Raw genomic sequence first — 20119 nt, forward strand, 5'->3', positions numbered from 1 at the left:
GTTTGACGAAGATATATATATATATATATTGAGAGAGAGAGAGAGAGAGAGAGAGAGAGAGAGAGAGAGAGTTCTGTGCATAAAATGCACGTGTACTTACACCAGTGTAATGCAGCGCACAGTCAATTGCGAGTAACGTTTGAAGCCGAGACCACTTTCTCAAGAAAGCCTCTCCCTTCCATGCTTCTCTAGCAAACATCTATTTCATTCTTACACTGTAGACTCTGTTGGTTGCTTCTTGCAACGTCTTTTCGGTAAAGTCCGAGATACGTCCTCCTTTGCAATGAATGAAACACTTGATATTCTCAAGCAACTTTGAAGCACCAGCCTCCAATCTCTCTCCACTAGGCACAAACAAATTATCCAATTTTCCTTCCATGTATCCAATTCGCTAATTGATATTGTTTGCCAAAGTATCACCGGCCCTCATTAAAATGAATACTTAATTTAATAGATTCACGTTTTCAGGCTACACCGAGGCATAGTTACAAATACATCATTGATGACGATAATGGTGTGGAACAAGGAAAGGTTGAAACCAGAAGTGATGAATTGGCAACCGGTCAATATTACGTTAATGGTGAGCAGTCATCCACGGATGTGAAATATTTCACCGACGAGTGGGGCTATCATCCAATGGTTAAGTACAGTGCATCGAGTGGTCATAGTATGGCTAATACACAATTGGCCCTGAGCGAACACGTCGCTCAAGCCCGAGTTAATGACACCAATTCCGTTAGTATATCAAATCGAGAAGATTTTATCCTCACTTAGTCGACTTTTACTTGCTCGACCAAACAAATAAAAAATCCATTGTATTTTTAGACAGATGATACGCAGATGATTGAACCATGGTCGCCAAATAACTTTGCAATTCGGGAAATTACTAACGACAACGAGAAAGTGCTGAAACCATACATAGAGGAGGTGTCAGAGAGCCGTGCCACTGAGGGAATGAATAATACTTCACTTACAACGCTCGAAGAGACTCGGATAATTGACAATTCCGGTAGTTTTGGTCAGCGCATACCCAATACTCAGAATAGTGCAAGTACATTACCCAGGCAAAATGAAACCCACCACACAACACTTGAATTACCCCACACCTCTCAGTCAATAATCCATCACACTGTCAACCTATCTCCTGTCATTACCACTAAAAATTCATCCTCACACCATAATTCCTCAGTATATAATTACGAGACTACCCTAGAGAGTATACGAAAGCTATTCAACATGGAGGCCAAAGAAGAAATTAACTACAAGGACCCACGTAATCCCCAAGTATTTCACCGAGAATTCGCCAGTAACCAGCTAGCGCACCAAAAACACTCCTACCCAGTATCTGGAGATAATATCGACGTGCAGTTATTGGAGAAGCCACCGCCACAAGTTTCACGAACATTCTCTAAGCCTATTGTCGTTGCTGAAGTCCCCAACTCAGAGCCATTTGAGTACAATACAACTTTCCACTGCAACGATCTGACTGATGACAGCACTGGATCCATTACATCTTTCACAATTGATAAGACTATACCGTTGACTCCAGCTCCAAGTACTTTGTTAAGCGATACTGCTGTTTTAGTGACGCCAAAAATTCACAGCTACTCGCCTATAACCACATCTTCTGTGATACTGAATCCAATCCAGGCCGGTGTAGCCCTGATGAATGCAGGTGAGGCCGACTTTATATCGAGTGACACTGAGCAGCAATTAAAATTAGTAAGCTTCAATGCGAGTGCAAGTAAGGAGATGGAAAAGCTATCTTCAAAGAGTATTGTACATCCAGGCTTAATTATTGGCACATCCGATGAAGCTTACGGTGATGAGATATCAAAATTCAATGGGCGCGCTGCAGGAATCGGTACAGCCTCCTATCAAACGGTTGAAATACAAAATTCACGTGAGTTATATGACAATAACCCCGTAGAGGAAATACATTATCCCGCTGAAATGGCGCCGCAGGTAGTGACCATCAATCAACTCTCTCCAAAATATCTCAATATACCGGTATATAAGAATCCAAGGCAAGTTGAGCAAGGTAAAACTTATGTGGATACCGTCAACGCCAATTTTGGCTACCAATCGATCCTCGATAGACCTGAGTTACTGTTGCAAGAGCTTCAAACGAGTCCCGAGGCTCCACCCTCAACCCGCTTAGCATCTCATCCCGATCGGCAAGAGAAAAATAACGCCAACGCTTTAGTAAATCCAATGAAACACCTTGAAAATTACGTTGCATCTAAGAATCTTCATGGCATAAAATTTCCGAAGGAAAAAGCCACTGACGAGATAAGTTTTTATCCTGATGCAAGGATGAAAGAGAATCATATTTACCCGGAATTTGAATCGGAAAAGGTCTTCCAGAATATGCAGGTGAATGCTCAGCAGACAGGCATGTCCCTAGAATCCGGAAAAAGGGTGAAAAATAATAGTCAAAGTAATACAAAGTCTAGCCTCCAGAAATTGTTGACTGAAGAGAAACAGCAGAATGTGTATGGGCACAGCACACGTATTATAAGCACAGTGCCACCGACAGAGATTGAGAAGATTGAGATGAAAGGTATTTCAAGAGAAATAGAAAAAGCCATACGACAGTATTCTTTATCCGAGGATATCGGAAGAAGTACTATTTACATTCATATACCAACTGAGGACGATTCACTTCTCGATATTGGTAACTACGACAGCCAAACAATTCGAGGACCTCAAAAGTCTTCGGAGACAGATGTCCTTAATGGGAAAAAATTACAGGAGCAGCATATTGTGAATCCACATCAGGATACATCGCAATTTTATCCATTCCCGGAAGAAAGAGTCCTTGAAAAGGCAGTGACTGCTCTTAACCCATACCCAAAGCCCATTGAAAAGAGTTTACCACAGCCGGTTCATAAACTACTTCCTCATCTCTCCCCACTTCATATATCACAACCATACCCAGTTGAGAAGATTGTTGAGAAGCAAACTCCACTTCAGGAGCCACATCCCCTCGAAACACTAACAAAACCATTGGAACTGACGAATTATATCGAGAGCACAATTCATATACCGTATGGGGTACAATATGGAGTTAGTTATCAGCAAATTATGAATCCGCCTACTAATAATTTATACGATAGCAACCCAGGTGAACCACAAATGCAGACTAATGGATCCGACCACCTGTTCCAAGGCTACTATCTCAATAAACCAGTTGTACCAATGAAAAATGCTCAATTAGAATTAACTAAACGTTATGGTTCTTTAAATCAATTATCAAATAACAAACAGTTACAGCCGCAAGTGCAGCAACCATTGCAGCAATCGGCGCCACCGATTTATCTAAAGAAAATTCACTTTACCAATCAGTTTGTATTGCCATTGCATTCACGTTCAATCGATCACCACATACCTTCCCACAGAAACTTGGTGTATCGTGCTATCGATAAAGGAGCCAACAAAAATTTAGAATACATAGGACCAGTACCATTACCACAGCATGCCCTGAATCTTCATCAACGAAATCAGCTGGTACATCCGCTTCATCAAGAAACCCTTCGGTTCTTGACTACTGTTGCACGATCGACTGGTGCTGGTAACTTGAGGAGAGCGAGATTGCCGGATGTACATTATCAAAGTAGAACGAGTAATTTCAGACAGTCGAAAATGGAGTACGGCTTTAAACCTCCCATGGTACCGTCAGTGCAGTACGACGAACAAACTGCAACTAGAGTGGAAAATTGACGCTCCATTTTTTCATCACTAATCGTTAAAAACTCTTTGTACTTAATCTTTCTCTTTGTATATTTTTTACATTCAGTTGACCTTTAATAGAATAATTTATTGTCAATAATGCTGTTGTTTATTTTAAGTAGATAAAAATGAATGAAACTCATGTGTTGTTCCTTTCCCCCGGACGAAGGTGAATTAAAAGCTAGAGAAAACTCCATTCTTAGATAAGTTCAGCAATGAACCCACTAAATGAATTAAAACTCTCCTTTGGGTTGTGCTGAGGAGTGCACGACGGTGGAGGTATTGAAGGTCTGTAAAGTTTTTCGATAAAAACAAACGATGACAAGGAAACGCCACAGAGACTGGGATGTCGTTTATACCGAGTGCATCCGAGTTGGAAAACAATAATACGGAAGAAAACTTATAGACCATTAATTTGATGCTGGGTCTTTGATTGGTGCGGGCATTCAGCCATGATTTATATTGGGATCTGTGGACCATTTGCCGCTCTGGTATTGCGCATTCGGCTGGTAAACTCTGACCGTCATCCTCCGATAAAAATAATTAATCAATCAGTAATTTCACGTAATTCGACGTTATATACGAATTGTGCTGCTTGAAGATAGAATGCGTGAGCCCGTATGAGCCACAACCAGGGCTGTAAATTTTCGATTCCCGCTGAGAGTTTTCCTCACCAACTCGCACACGGAGAACTAGTAAAAGAGTGAGACAGAAATAGGATTGTAGTTTCCCGTACATCTTATTTTCTTTCGTTCTCTGTTCATTTTACGACATATGGACAAAATGAAGTTTATTACAACATGGGGCGAGTTCAGCACCTTGAAAAAAAGTACAGAGCTCCCTGGGATTACAGAGAGCCGATACATTATGGGCTTGAAACGACTACAGTCGTAACTAGGACTTTCATAAATTTTATGTACGTACATTTTGTCCTTTGATCTAACGCGAGATTACCTGGATTAATATCACAGTTTGGAGTTTTCAGTTTGCTTCCTATGCTTCTTTAGTACTCGCTGTAGAAACACTTTTGAAGTAATATAATTAAAGTAATGTACGAGCAAGCCTATTTTTCCGCCAGAAAAACCACATATTCCATTTATCATGTGCCTTATTAATTTTACTATGAATAATTACCTAAGGTAGTTTCATCCTACAGGGACTTAAGAATTGACTTGAGGACTGAGACAACCACAAAGAAGAAGAAGAAGAAGAAATGAACAGAAATTTTGAAGCAGAGGCGCAATTAATTGTATAAACTAAGACCTTGCCAAAAAAATTTGCTGACAGATAGATTCTTGTGTACGAAAACTATAAAAAATAGAAAAACGAAAATGAAAATGCCGTATCAAAATCTGAGTAGAGTAATCTAGTTGCATATTTCAAAGGTTAAGACCAAGGCTAAATCAGTTACGCACTTTTTTACTGAACGTTTCGTACGTTTTCCTGAAAGTTCAGTGAAAAAGTGCCGGACTGTTCAGTAATTTTTACTGAATATTGTTTTGACTAGCAGATTATGGAACAGGCACGTAATTTTTATTGCATTTTCATTGTCTCTCCGTGTGAGCCTAATTATTTAATTAATTAAATTTATACCTATTTTTCTATTTTTCTATTTTTCTTATTTTTTCTTTTCTTTCTTTGTATTGATGCCTGCCCCGTCCAGCAGCACTGGTTTCACTCGTCTCACATATATTTCAATGAACCCATGCAATCCGTCCGTACTTTCGACCTGCTATAACGAAAAATAGTATACACTATACGGGCAGATTGTTGAAATCCGTGACTAGCGCATCATGATATGCGCAGTGCAGGAAATTTAAGATTTTGCCCCTGTAGTATAATTTCCTATTAATACGTGCATAATTCGTGTGAATTCCTGTGTATTGAAAATGGTTTCAATGAATTTTTAATTTTCATACCCTCTGACTACTATAACATTTTAGCAACGATTGCAGAAAAATATGCAGTCTGACTCAACGCTTTCATGACTACTGCGTGGTAATGGTAGAGATCTATACTGACCGGCACTACAGTGTCTACGTTTAGTTAGATGAAGAGAAGCGAAAGCCAACAATGTTTTTTCAGGCTTTTAAAGCTTATGTTTCCCTAGCGTACTATTGTTTTCCTCTTATTTTCCATGGTTGGGATAGAGCTGGCTATTATTATGAGATAATCATTGGGTCGAATTGATGTCCGGGGGATTAAAAGCCCATTAAAGAGCAGGGGGTAAGTAACTCACTGATATATTTTTGTCCGACCCATCCTCCGTGGGCCTCCGCAAACGAACCACAACAGGGCTCGGCGGCTTCTAGCCGAACACGCTTCCACACTCCCGCATCCACTTGTTTCCACAAATAATCACCGACCTGCGGCTTCTCCTCTTTTTCGGCTTTTTGTTAGAATTAACGATGCGGGGGAAAAAGTCAAAATTAAGGATAGGTGAAAAAAACCCAGTAAAAACAGCGGAAAATGGTAATATACAAGCCACAGAGATTGTGCCGACTACGTATATAATATGCTACATATGCCACGGCACGCACCCATTTCCTTATGCCATGTTTATCAGATTGCTGTTTCCCTGGCAGTACCCCTTTTGCGTATGTGGTCAAGCTTGGTCAAGCTTGGCCAAGCCTTTATTACGCCTCGGTGAATTAAATCCGGAAAGCTCAACATTTACGTCCATCTTTTTCCTGTTTTCCGACCTCTTTTTATTTGCGTCCAAAGTCGGAAATAACGGAAAACGGAAATAGCAGCTCAAATTACTGATGAACAATGTTTGGGGTGAATAAACCAACAGTGTGCAGTGTACACTGAGAGAAATATTCAATAAAAATTACGTGTATTTTTCGTAATTCTGGAGCGAAATGTGGTTGTCGGAAATTTTACGGAACTGTCACGTAATTTTTATCTAAAGTCACGGAATTTTTCCGCGATGTTCCGTAATTTTTATCTGAATTATCGGTGAAAAATAACGATACCGTCACTTAAATTTTTCGAATCAACTCCGTAATCGGTAAGTGAACTGAAAGTTCCGTAATTTTTACTAAATATTTCTCTCCGTATACGTCAGTTTATTGGGAATAAAGGTCAAATTAAATTTGGACGTAAAAGTCGAAAATTATTCGAATATACTCGACTATTTTAAATATTCACTCAAAGTCGCAATTTCCCTTTGATTTCAATCAAAGTCTCAATTTCAGTTTGTCATTGTTAAAATTTCATTTAACATTACCAGTATAACCCGGTAATAGTGACAAGGCAAGCTTTGCGTAATATCACCTGTGCGCGAACAACAATAATTTACAAAGGCAATGGCAATCCGATAACGTTAAGACCATTTGAAAGACCGTGAAAACCGTGTGAGCTCCCAAAACTTTTCATGGAAAGTGAGCCTCGAAATTGACTTAATGGAAAAAAATGAAAAGATAAGAAAGTTGTTGAACGAACGCCAGGTGGCAACGAACTTGAGTTATCCGGGTTTGGTACTGAGCGAGTAGAATATCGTTGGCCGTGCTTATGCTATTGGGCGAAACGAGGTCAGTTTAAGAACTGGGAAAAGTGTCTCTTGATTTTTATAACCACTGCTGTGGCGTTTCGTTTTATGCGGTGATTTGTGTGCACGTGTGTGACAATCTCGTTTTGACTACCATCCTTAATATGATCTCTCTCTCTCTCGTACTTCTAGTATTCTTATTATCACGTGCACGCCAGAATATTCCATCCTCGCTTATTAAAAAATATATTTATGAAGCCATACCCTTTCATTGATTTTCTAATTTTATGAAAATGAAAGCGAACGAGGCATCTTAATTGGAAAATTAAGAGATGAGTGGAAAAAAAACTTCGATATTCTCTCTGAGACATTAATAAAGTAATATCACTGGAGAAGGATGCATTAACCCGGGTGTCGCCCCAAAAAGTAAGGAAGATAAGATGCAAACGTGCCAAAAGTGAATGAAGGCCTGTATAAATTAACGCCCCGCAGCGTCATAGTAGACGGCGATTATTTTTTTAATCCTCCCTCTCTTCTCGCGACTCTATCCATGAAAACTTTTAAATTGCTAAAGTTAGTTAGCGGACTATGCACTCCCTGATAGAAAAAAAAAACACATGAAAAAAACGATAGAACAATGATTGAGCCCGAAACTCACGATTTCATTAAGATAATATCTTTCCCAAACCTCTTCATCTGCAAGAAAATTAATAAATATTTCGTCATGTAAAGTAAACTCAGCAATAAAGTGAAGATGAAACAATGAGCGGGAGACGAGAGGAGTGAGAAATTGAGGATAAGAAGAACAAAACATGAAATGGTATAAACGTGAAATTCGGAATTTGCATGTATAAAACGCATTTTAACGGACGCACTCGCATTCATTAGGAAAGCATTACCATTGCAAATAAAATAAACAGCGCAAAGGTGCATAAATATTAATGGGTTAGAAGGGTCTCTGTTTTCCCAGAGCTGAAGATGCTCGCGGTATCAACAGTACTCACGAGACCTTCCAAACTACCACTCTAATCCCCCCGCCGCCACTCAATGACTGTAGAGGATATGGAGATAACGGATGCAAGAGAAATCTTTCCATCTGCCCCACCACTCAATCCACCAAAGTTGCTACCTTTCGGGAGATTCATTTATTTACTTTCGTTTTGGATCAACTGGCCATCTCTGGACCAGCGGTCATTATCGCTCCGCCAGAAGTTCACTCAATACCGGATGTCCACAATCAGTCAATTAATTCATCATGTGCACATATAAGGTAAGATATTGTGTTTTTTCGAATCTTCAAACTAACAAACAATTAATTTTCATTCACAATTCTTTTAATAATTAAAATTAAATACTGACAAATTGGAGTCGAAATTCTATTAAAAATATATGCAAGACGTATAATATTTGGCTGTATTACTAGTCCGAAGTACTTCGAAGTGCATTGAAATTTTTTTGAATTTTTCTATTACTTATACTATTTACATCGAAGGATAATCGATCCATTTTATTGTATCGATAAAATGAAAAAAAAATATCATTTCTCGCCAGACATGTGAAATTAGTCTCTTGACAAACTACACCACAGCTATATGATTGCAGGTGGTACTATATCTGATGTTAGCAATTCAAAGCTACAGACTCCCAGTTCTATGTGACCCACTGGTCTCACCCAGCTACGTGAAACAAGCAGCTTCTAATCAGCCATCCACTAACGAACGCTTTCGTTCTACTAGTTCGTATGACATTACGCCGATGGAATACGTAAATGACAACGAAAAGTACGACTCCACGAGAACGAAAATAATCAATAAAATTAAATCATCGGCTCCCATTACTATCCAAAAGGATTCAACGCTAATTGAAAAGAAGACCATGGGAATAGAGCGATCGCCTCATTATAATTCCATGGTACGAGAAAATAGTAATTCCGGCAGCAACCGCAAGACGAAGTCAACTTTAAATTCTGATCAGGATGAAAAATTTCTCATTGACCTCAGAGGCTTTGGGACAGGCAGGGAGGAGTACCAGGTCAAACAGGCATCACTGGAACCGAATGTGCTCATCACACGGAATGACACGTCCACATCGTATCGATCTGACTTAAAGAGGATGAGGTATCATCACATATTGAACGATCAAATACCGATAAAGGGGGCAGACTCTCGGCTGAAAGGTATATTTGATAAATTTTCATCGGGAAACATAATTGGCACAGTTCCATCACCATCTTCGGTGCAGTACGATACGTCATCCGGGGATGAATTAAACAATGAGAGCCATGGAAATCGTAGGATTCAGCGTCAGCATCGACCCATCCCAGCTATGATATACCAATTTAATAAAGCCAACCCACACAGCAAACCGCAAAGAATTCATGGGCCTATTACAAAACAACGTCTCTCAAATCCAGACCCTGGTTTCATCCATAGTTTGCTAGGTGTCTTTGATCAGTCTCAGCCAGTAGATACCCTCAACATTCATCCCATTAAACCACATGAAATCATCATCACACCACCCAGATACATCGACGGGGCTAAAATATTACCACAGGGATTCACGCCAACATCCCCACCCAACACAAGACCCAGCGGCGCTCAGTTAGTGAAAAATACCGAACGAAATCCCAACGGATTTGGTGAAAGTGAGCGTGTGCTCGAAACAGGTGAGAGTTTTTTCTCCTCCTCTTCTTCCTACCATCTTCTACCAAGTCTTTTGAGTTTAAAAAAAAAAACTTTCATCTCACTCTTTTTACTCATACATGGGGCTCCCTTTTTCAGATGTGATAGGCAAAAAAGAACACACAGTAATTATTCACGATCACTTTTCATCAACCGTGAGACCCCATACAATTCCAAAAATACCTTATCACCATATTTCGGACAACTATGACAATACTAGGGAGGAAGAGTATCCGGAGAATCATCAAATTCCTTCAAGTACTAAATCAATGGTATCAACGACCAAGAATCTTTACTACGGAATATCAGAGCCACATGAAAGTTATAAGCACCCGGGCAGAGACACGAAATACGTGAGTAAACTTGGAATAATTAATTAGTCTCTTCCATCAGCTTGAAAACCGACGAAAATTCAGGCTGACGAATCGATTTATATCAGTTGGGGTAAACGGTGGAACGGTGGAACGATGGGCCTGAGAGTCTACTATTGTATAGGTGGAGGGGAGACGCGTGCTCAGTGCACATTTAACTTACAACCAAGAGCTTACGTGTCTGGAGACGCGAAGCAGCGGGTGGCAGTGCACAATGTACACGGGAATATAGACCAGCAAACTCAGGGGGGTTGAAAGTAGTAACGTGTAGAGGTGAAGGGAGGTGAGACTTGAGAAGGGGAATCTCTTGCCTGGCCACCCGTTGCAACATCGCCCGACCCACTTAACGTTATCCAACTTCGCTGATCCGACAAGAACATATGCGCTCCGGAACTGGCACGAAACTCTGCCAGGAATTGTTCAATGGATCGCACTTTGCACCACTCCTGGCCTCATCACGAGACCTCCAACAACACTGCCGCATGTGTCTTCGCCTACCCCCGTTTAGCTCTTCTCAGCTTCGTTAACTACATTTCCTCCTTCCTCTCCCTTTTTTTTCAACTCTACTTTTGTTCGTTCATTCAATTTTTTATTACCCAACCTACAATAACTAGCACTCACCCACTGCAAAACCTCCAAGAGTTTTTTTCGCGGTATGCCAACATACGTTAGTGAAAAGTTAAACAACCTTTGAGTAAACTACGTTAAGCTTTCAACATTGAGTATACATTTTTATTTTTACGTTTATTCTTTTTCTAACAACTCTGTAATCAATGGGTTTCATTTTGCAGAATCCTCATTCTGGAAAGTATGCCTTTGAGTATCATGTGGCAGATACTTACTCAGCCAATGACTTTGGCCATCAGGAGATGCGAAATGAGCATCTAACTCACGGCAAATATCACGTTCGTCTGCCCGATGGGAGACTACAAAAAGTCAGCTATCAAGTCGACGACCAGGGCTATCACGCTAATGTGTCATACGACTCCAACGACCAGAACTATTACATATAATTAAAAAATCAATAATTAATATATAATTTTACAAAATTTAAGCTTTAAATTTCAACGGGAAGGGACAGCAAATTTCCAATACTACAATATTGAATATTTAAGATACCTCTAATTCTTACGTTCATACGGTAATGAAGACGGTTGTAAATATTGTACAAATTGCAGAAATTATTCGTCTGAATTTTATTTAATATGCCATTTGCATAATGAAATGAATGAGAACTTTCCGATATCATTAATTAATCAAGTTCAACTGTCGCCTGTTGTTTGCTGTATTTCTTACCGAAAATTGGAACAATTAGCAATCTACAGAGAGATATATATATATAATTAATAAATAAATAATAAATGACGGAACGCTCGACCAAAATTCCATAACTGTTCCATAAAATTTTCCTGAGCCACATTTCGCTCTGGAATTATGAAAAGATGCATAATTTTTAATGAATATTTCTCTCCGTGGAGTTTACCATTGGATAAGATACCTCATTAAGAAGAAATAAACCTAAAAAGAATTCCATCGCGGGTCAGATACACACGAACTGTAAGAACTATACAAAACAAGAGCGAAAGTGAATAACTAGTGTAGGAAGAGTGTATCATCATCTTTCGTAATTTTTCGTATATATCGTGAGAAAAGAGGGCACGAGTTGTACATTAAGTTGCGTTTGCGCAAATCTTGGTGAATTTACTCATCCCCCCCTATTCAGGCTCAATCATTAAAGTATTATTATATTATAGAAACGTTTCATCCTTTCTTTTTTCATCTTCATCAACTTTGTATGTGTATCAAGAATAAATCTCTAATGCTCATCCCGCATTGTCCTGGAAAAATCTCTCAGCTCTTTCACTCATTATTCCTCAATTTCATTAATTTGAGGAGGAATAAATATTATGAAACAAAATTTGTTGGACGCACGCTATCCTCTCCTGTAACCGGAGAAATCAGTTAACAGATGCATCGCGTGTTAGGCATCCAAATGGTCGAAGCGTCAGCTTAGCTCCACTCATACTCATACATCATTCACTCTTGCATGTAGTCTGCCATCACTCTCTCATCTCGCCGCATACAGTAAACCGTTTATTAATTCAATAAGCAGGACCACCTCAGTGTAAATTTCCTCATTCCAAAAACTAACTTGCACACCCGAAATCCCAAGTGTATGCACTATACACCACTTGTACACACAGGAAAGCCACGCTCGCGTGAATTAATTAGAGCCATACGTGGTCCTTGGCTCAAACAGATTATTATTATGATCAGTTAAAGCCTCCACGCTTCTCTGATTGTCCAAATGATGAGGAGAGGGGCATGACGAGGAGAATTGTACATGCTCGTGCACGACCGGAACTTGAGCAATTTATAAAGTGCCACAGGCCTGTACTTGGAAAACTTTTAATGGACTGACACATCTGAGATGTAATCTTGTTTGTTCTTACAGTTTGCACTCACACCAGACTTTACAATACGCAGGAGTAGTTTCAAAAACTCAAACTCGTTTCACTCGATCTATTTCGTCTTGTTCCATATTCACTCTTACCCTCGTCGAACCCCACCGTCACGAGAAATCAAGAAACTCAAAGAATTCTTGATTGCTTGCTCTCGCCCGAAAACCTTTTCTTCATTCTAGGAACTTGATGGAACGTTTTTTCTCTGCGTACCTTCATGGATTAAACTGAGTATTTAATTATGTGCTTATATGTTCCAGAAATAATCATAGAATTGTTCTTCCATTGACATTTCGGAAAATTGAGGTATTGGCATAAATAATTATTCATTTTCTTCTATCCCTCAATAGCTACACTTTTACGACAATTAGAATTCATTATGATATTATGATATAATTCCTGATGTCATCCTTACTGGGAATCCAGCAAATCCAGCTATTTTCATAAATTACCCGTGATTTATTCATAATGAGTTTGAAGGTAACATCTGAAGATTACCAAAAGATGTGCTCTTCATTGATAGTCATCGGCTTGCGCTGGATTTGCGCCGATACAGATATCGATCTCGACGAGAGGTGTATGAACCACAGTTGCCAATAATCTTAATGAGAATGTGATGATTTTAAAAGACTACGGGCTGAATTTTCCCGGCTGGTGCTTGAAACCAAGTGGCCGTTAGACGAATATCGCCCTTTTCAACAGCAATTAATGTAATTGAACGAGCAAAGCTCACGCTCTAAACCACGTTCATGGGGGATAAATACACGCATGTATACAAGTTTCACTTTCTCTCGTGTGTTGGCTTTCTCACTGGCTGAAGCGAACCGATTAACTCGCTGAATCGCCCTATCTGTACAGTGCGATACTTATCTCCTTTAAATTTGATGGTACTCTGACTCCTCAAAATCCGGTTAACCTCCTGTTTTCTCCTGTTGCCGCTTCTTCTACTCACTCTATTCTGTATTATTGCATAAATGGCCATTTCGCAACAGCACATAACCACCGCTAAGGGCCAACATCGGTATCCTACTCCAGTGACCGAGTTATATGCACAGCACAATTCGTTTAAAGCCCCACAGTGCAATCAGCATAATTTTCTAGCAACTCTTTTCCAATGAGCCAAGCGTTTCAATTTTTGAAGATGATGCTGAAATAACGAGCGCATGATGAAATTATTATTGTAACTCATATGAATTAATGGAAAAAAAAAGTAAGGCGTACTCAACCATTGTTTCTCTACACACTACATTAAAACTCTCACGTCTTCATGAGAGATGACGTGTTAATGGTCTAGAATGGACTGGCTCTCACCAGTCTCACAGCTAATTTCATGGCACTTCTCACCGTCACATTGTCCCATCTATCCTCTTGTTGTTTCATCTACCTCTCTCAATACATATTATCGACAAGAGTAATACAGTGTGGATAAGCCTGCTGAAATCAGCGGCAAACGCACTTGACATGTGCATAATTCAGACTGCAACATATATAGTCAGTTAATTAACGGGTACCCGAGTGTCTCAAGACCGGCGTATGCGGCAAATAGAGAGGAGCATGAACAAGACACTGAGAGAGGAGGAGTAGAATAGATAGACAAAGCACGCACGAGGGGTTGGGGTTAATTAGTTTCAATCACCTAATTAGTTTGGACGGCGCAAAGAGGAAGCAAAGAAAAACGATCATAAATTGGAGGGGGGGTTATTAAAGGAAAAGTAATAGCAGAGTAAAGGTGGAGAAAAACCAAGAGTGACGAAGTTGCGAACAAATATTACATGAGCATCTCCCACGCTATGAAGTAACTAGCTTTCTCCGTATAGAAACGAACCAGATATGCCTCCTCTCCATGCATCAAACGATCTCGTTGAATTCGTGTGCAACTGGCCGCAACAAGACTACGAGACTACTCGTCTCTCCCGAAATCACCGAACAAACGCGAGCGACTGTGAAACAATGGAATGAAATAAAGCGTAGGCTTTCCACACTGCGGGATGTCTCTCTTTATTCCCTCTCCCTGTTTACATTACGTCTCACAGTTTGAATAATCTCGTTTTTCTCAATTTCTTCTTTCCTCCCTGCTCCCCAAGACGTTGTGTGAAAATAAACCTACATGCATGCTCATTCACCCCCACACTCGCACACGGTAAATCCCCCCATTCTCTCTTCTCCACCAATGCCACTTCTATCTCACTCTCTCTCGCTATGTTTTCCTGCGAAACGCGTATGGCGGCCTATAAGCGCGCACAAATCCACAGGAAGCTGAGTTACACGTGGAAATAATTTGGCCACCTATAAAAGCAACATCACGATCCAAAGTATCTTCACTATTCAACTTTAATTCCGTGGTGAATAGTACAAATTCGAAGAATGTACACCTCAGTGGTCAAGGTATACACCGTGTTTTCAAATTTTTATATTTCAGAGTGAAAGACTGTGAATCTTAATCGTGAGATCTGAATTATGATTTTTTACCTTTTTCTCCGACGCAGTTGTTCTGCTTCTTTACCTCGTTGAGTGAAGGACAATCCGTCAATTATTGAATGCTTAATGAATCATAATGTAACGGTGCAAGTAGAACAGAGCCATTTATTCATCCCTGTTGAATCTATGTACTGCAGATAACGCTGACGTTGATGGTGAGTCTAGGGGTTGTTTACGGCGAACCACCAGTGAGCAATCAGTATGGCGTTCCTGCGAATTTGCCGGTAAGCAACAATCACGTATCCCATGGAGGCGTAACAAATAGCTACGGTGCACCATTGGGAGCGGATGGTCATCATGACGAGCATCAGGATTACATCGATAGTCAGGTATAACAACACATAAAAACTACTATAGTAAGAATACGAGATTTAAAACGTAATTTATGGGATTTCTGATCCCGTACATTACGGGCTTGAAAAATTACGCCCCGAAAGACGTAAATTACTGCTTTTGTAGCGTAAATTACAATTGTTATGTCGTAAATTGTGAGGTCGATCTTGTGTTTTACCGCCTCAAACTCGTAATTTGCGAGGTCGAATCTTGTAATTCACGATATGGGTCCTCTTAGTTTATGGCATAACAATCATAATTCACGGTACAAAAGCAGTAATTTACGACTTTGTGGGCGTAATTTACGTTTCTAAATTCATAATGTACGAGATCAGAAATCTCGTAAATGACGTTCTAAATCCGTATTTTAAGAAATGTGCCTTGTGTGAGTAAACCATTTTGATGGGGTTTCATAGCAAGAGCAATCTGTGCGATAGATGAGAATAGATTTCGCGCTGCATTGAACTCATCGACTACATCGATTTTATATCTCCTCTCACGCTATCAGCTCTGTTTACAATTACAGCTCACTTCTGGCATACGATAATTGCTTTGTTCGATGGATAATTAATTATACTAATTGCAATTGCATTATTGATGAGCATGTATAATAGTATATGTAGACATGTAGACAGCATGCAGTACAGTGGCCTCGATTATCAAAAATGAATTAACGCCATCTTGACGCATTTAATCCTCTATCAATTTACCCACTTTACGCTGTTATACTGGAAGTAATTACAGCTTGAAGGGAAAATGGCAAATACAATGCAATAGTGCACAAGTTGGTAAAAAGTTTGAAATGAAAACAAACTTGAGAATGATATTTTACTTTTACACAATATACATTTCTTTCTGCTTAATGGACAATTCCCAGTTACAACGGAAGTGGTTAGAGTTTGAAAATAGCATTTTTTTCCAATGCACTGTGATTCTAGGATCGGTAGAATCTTGCCAGGAAAACAAGAATTTCTGTAGTCTGCAAATGAAAAAGAATGGGGAGTACTGAAGCATTGGGTGGGGAGAGAGCAATACAGACAATGGCTTGTAACATTAGCAGTCATGACTGCTCTGCTCTCGCAATAAAGACGGTGGTCGTTAAAGCTCAATCGCTTGAAATCTTGCTGCGAGGGAGAGAAAAACCATTGCATAACATAGTCCGGTGATTTTGAAAGTAAAAAATCAATGATTCCGTATTCAAACATGCTCTTTGATACTTTCAAACAACACCAATTAGGAAAAAATTGCAAGCTTCATACGCCTCGCAAGCCGACACTATCGGCCGAATGACGCATACTATTTTTTGTCACGATAGTCCGAAGGAGGAGAGGGGGGACTACTGAAGAAATTACAGAGAGCACTATTTATATAATTTCTTTGAATCACGCGTGAATAATACAGTTAATAGAAGTGATATAAACGATTTCTGAATCATCCTAATCTTACTTGGCACTTTTTGTCTGTTTTACCTTTTAAGAAATCACATACGTATTGTTGCCTCAATAAAACACAAAGTCTAATTTGAGACACAGAAGCTATGATGAGTCGTCAGTGTCACTGAACGCTCGTGAGAAAGAGGCTCAGGCCGATAAATGAGCCGAAAAGAGAGGCACGGGCCGATAAGTAATTAAAAAATAAAAAAAATAAAAAGTAAAAAAAATGTTATGGAATTTAAAAAAAAAACGGGTGGAACTGAAGGTTTTCGTTCTTTTTCTAGCCGAAATCCTACGAATTTGGATATGCCGTTAAGGATTCTGCCACGGGAAATGACTTCGGTAGACGAGAGAGCAGTGATGGTGAAACCGTACGGGGTGAATACCGTGTACAGCTTCCAGATGGAAGGGTCCAGATAGTGACGTACACGGCCGATTGGAGAACTGGCTTTCACGCAGATGTCAGATACGAAGGGGAAGCTACTTTTCCCGATCAGTACAATAGTGGTTACAACAATGGTTACAATCACAATAATAATAATAATAATGGGTACAATAACGGATATAATAATTTCAATAATTACAATAATGGATATAACTATAATCAGAACCAGCCACAAGGATTCAACTACCATCAAGGAGGTAAGTTCATGCGATAAATCATTCAATTATTCCCCGCATTAAAATTACACACGTCTCTCTTTGAAATTTTGCATCTCGTTGATTTCCAGACAATTATAATACCCACAGCAACCAGGGAAACTATAACAACTACCAGTTCCCATCGAACTCAGATTACAACTACAACAATAATCCCAATTCATTTGCTCCAAGACCCACGTATGGAACACCACAATTTCATTGATAGAATTTGTCCGTCCGAAAAATATCCACTTTAGGTCATTTGGGAAAATGGGAGGAGAATAAGTAGGGTCATTCGCCAATTTTACCTCGACAAGTGGAATTTTCTCTGAGAATTTCCAGGGAAAAATGTACTTGACTTGTATATACATTTAATACCCCAGAATATAAGGTGGTATATTGTGTAATTGTAATCTCCAAATTGAGGAGTAACGACCGGGGTCATAAAATAGTTTCTACTATGTACAGAGATATTTCTATAATTTTATAATAAAATGAGTACTTAAGAGATGAATATGTGTATTTACTTATGTAGATTTTCCGGAAAAATGTCCATGCGTCTTCCCCACGGAAATATTCCATAAACTTGGTGTTGACATGTTATTATCTGAACTGGAATGTCATACCTGACAACGAGTATTATTCAACCGCACATAGACTTTAATGATCCGAGGAAAAGGGGAGCGAATGTGGAGACTCACATGAAGAATGCTAAGTGGTCTGGAGTGCATCACGTCCGTCGTGGAGGCACTTTCCCCAGCTAAATTCGCTGTTGTTGTTACTGTTGCATACGCTATAATGGCCATTTCAAAACAATGATCTTCGCTATGCTTATCCTACCTACAAAAATATTTTTACGTTATTTTAGCTTCAATTTATATTATTTTAGTATTTCCCGCATTTTTTTAAACACAACTCTGTTGGGCCTCTACCGTGGAAGAATTTTCAGTCTTCAACATTAGCAGGACAAATAAATAATTAGCACAAACTACATCATTCAATTGAATCAGCATATTGCAAGAGCTTCTTGGAATGTATGAATATTAATATCAATATTAATATTCCAAAAAGGACGAATATCGGAACTATCGATAGTTCGATAGTCATGGTTAAATCGCGAATATTTCAAATGAAAACGCGTGCCGAGCCTGTGCAGACGATCCCATGTTGATAAATAATTGAAGCCGGTACAATGGGATAATTATCTCGGTTCCTATTGATCGTAAAGCAAAATGGAGCGAATTTCACCCTCCTTTAAACATCCCCTGAAGGGCATAAGCGCTTATATTCTACGTAGGTATCGGCTAATCGTGTAAATTTTTTGAGGTATAACTGCATTATTCGTCCTGCGGTCTGACCGGATTACTTTCCTTCTTTTTTTCCCATTTTGTTATTGTTCCTATTATGGAAGTTTTCAATTCCGCGAAGCTCCTCGTATGTAATCAACCAGTGACTGCACGCTGAAGTGTAAAATATATAATAACGTAGGCCAGTCGAAGGAAAATTTTATTTTTCACACGACCTCACACTCGTCAAAAGCGAAATTAACCTCCTCGGAGCGTAGTATACTATTTCTCTGTTGAGTTTCGGTATCCATACTGGAAGTTGACGTTTCGCAGAATGATAACAAGGAGAACGCTAATGGTGAATATATCCATACCGAAGAAATGCCAAGTGGCTCCGCTATGGCTCCTCGGAGCTAGACGCTATGGGGTATCACATAAATGCGCCACCGACTCCTGATGCTCTCACTGGAGAGAGCACGGATGCAATTTATTGCTGCTCCGCAAACCCGTATAATATCTCGGGTATTACAACTGGCCATCGTGGGTTGTCGTGGTCGTGGGAGCGTGCGAAGGGTCACCAAAGGTGCCTCAACCCCTGCCAACCACCTCCCAGTTATGAACCTTGGATATAGCATGGTGTCTTGCACTCCAGACACATGTGAAAATAATTCCATTTTAGGTTGTACCATCCACTAACACATGTCATATGTATGCATAGATTTATACTCCTTGATGATGTCTTTCTTTTTTCTCTCAAAGAATGAGAGTGGGAGAATGAAAATTCGCGGTTGGTTTCACACTCCTGCCAACGAATTTGCCAACGTCGAAATCGCAATTTTAAATTCATGAGGTGAGCGCGTCAATTCTTCATGTGGTACCCTCTTCACCATCTCCCCTTTTACCCTGTCCTGCATTCTCACTATTACCTATTCCATCTCTCCCCCTTTCCTATATTCTAGCGCGATGGCAAATTAAATGTCCTCTTTTCTATGCTCCACCACTCGAATTGATTTTCAACTGGTTCAATTGAATCCAATAACCATGCAAACATACATTTCGTGAGAAAATTCAATTCAAGTGGAAGAAGATATTTAGATGACGTATTGACTGCATTTTGGTCAAATTTTTTGCGCCAACCTGCACTTAACCCAATTTTCTGTTGCACTGTGAATCTCCGGAAGAGTAGCACTAGGGATGCAATGATTTCT

General features: G+C 39.6%; 3 protein-coding genes across 3 annotated transcripts in view; all 3 read left to right on the forward strand.

The window, feature by feature from the left end:
- LOC105273905 (uncharacterized) overlaps positions 1-3821 on the forward strand; it is a 6327-nt gene extending 2506 nt beyond the window's left edge. Inside the window, exons 3-4 of the mRNA XM_011316619.1 lie at positions 469-735; positions 826-3821. Of these exons, the coding sequence (XP_011314921.1) occupies positions 469-735; positions 826-3723 (3165 nt within the window). The 3' untranslated portion in view covers positions 3724-3821. The remainder of the gene's footprint in view (positions 1-468; positions 736-825) is intronic.
- A 6328-nt stretch (positions 3822-10149) lies between these two features.
- Positions 10150-11340, forward strand: LOC105273906 (pro-resilin-like). Its single transcript, XM_011316620.1, has 2 exons — positions 10150-10259; positions 11069-11340. Exons 1-2 carry the CDS (start codon positions 10176-10178, stop codon positions 11288-11290), a joined length of 306 nt encoding a protein of 101 aa, XP_011314922.1. The 5' UTR covers positions 10150-10175; the 3' UTR covers positions 11291-11340.
- Positions 11341-15034: 3694 nt separating this feature from the next.
- LOC105273907 (probable serine/threonine-protein kinase clkA) lies at positions 15035-18133 on the forward strand. The gene is made up of 4 exons (XM_011316621.1): positions 15035-15124; positions 15355-15546; positions 17268-17625; positions 17715-18133. Exons 1-4 carry the CDS (start codon positions 15104-15106, stop codon positions 17846-17848), a joined length of 705 nt encoding a protein of 234 aa, XP_011314923.1. The 5' UTR covers positions 15035-15103; the 3' UTR covers positions 17849-18133.
- Positions 18134-20119: the final 1986 nt, after the last annotated feature.

This window comes from Fopius arisanus, unplaced genomic scaffold (assembly GCF_000806365.1).
Source record: "Fopius arisanus strain USDA-PBARC FA_bdor unplaced genomic scaffold, ASM80636v1 scaffold00008, whole genome shotgun sequence".
NCBI lineage: Eukaryota > Metazoa > Arthropoda > Insecta > Hymenoptera > Braconidae > Fopius > Fopius arisanus.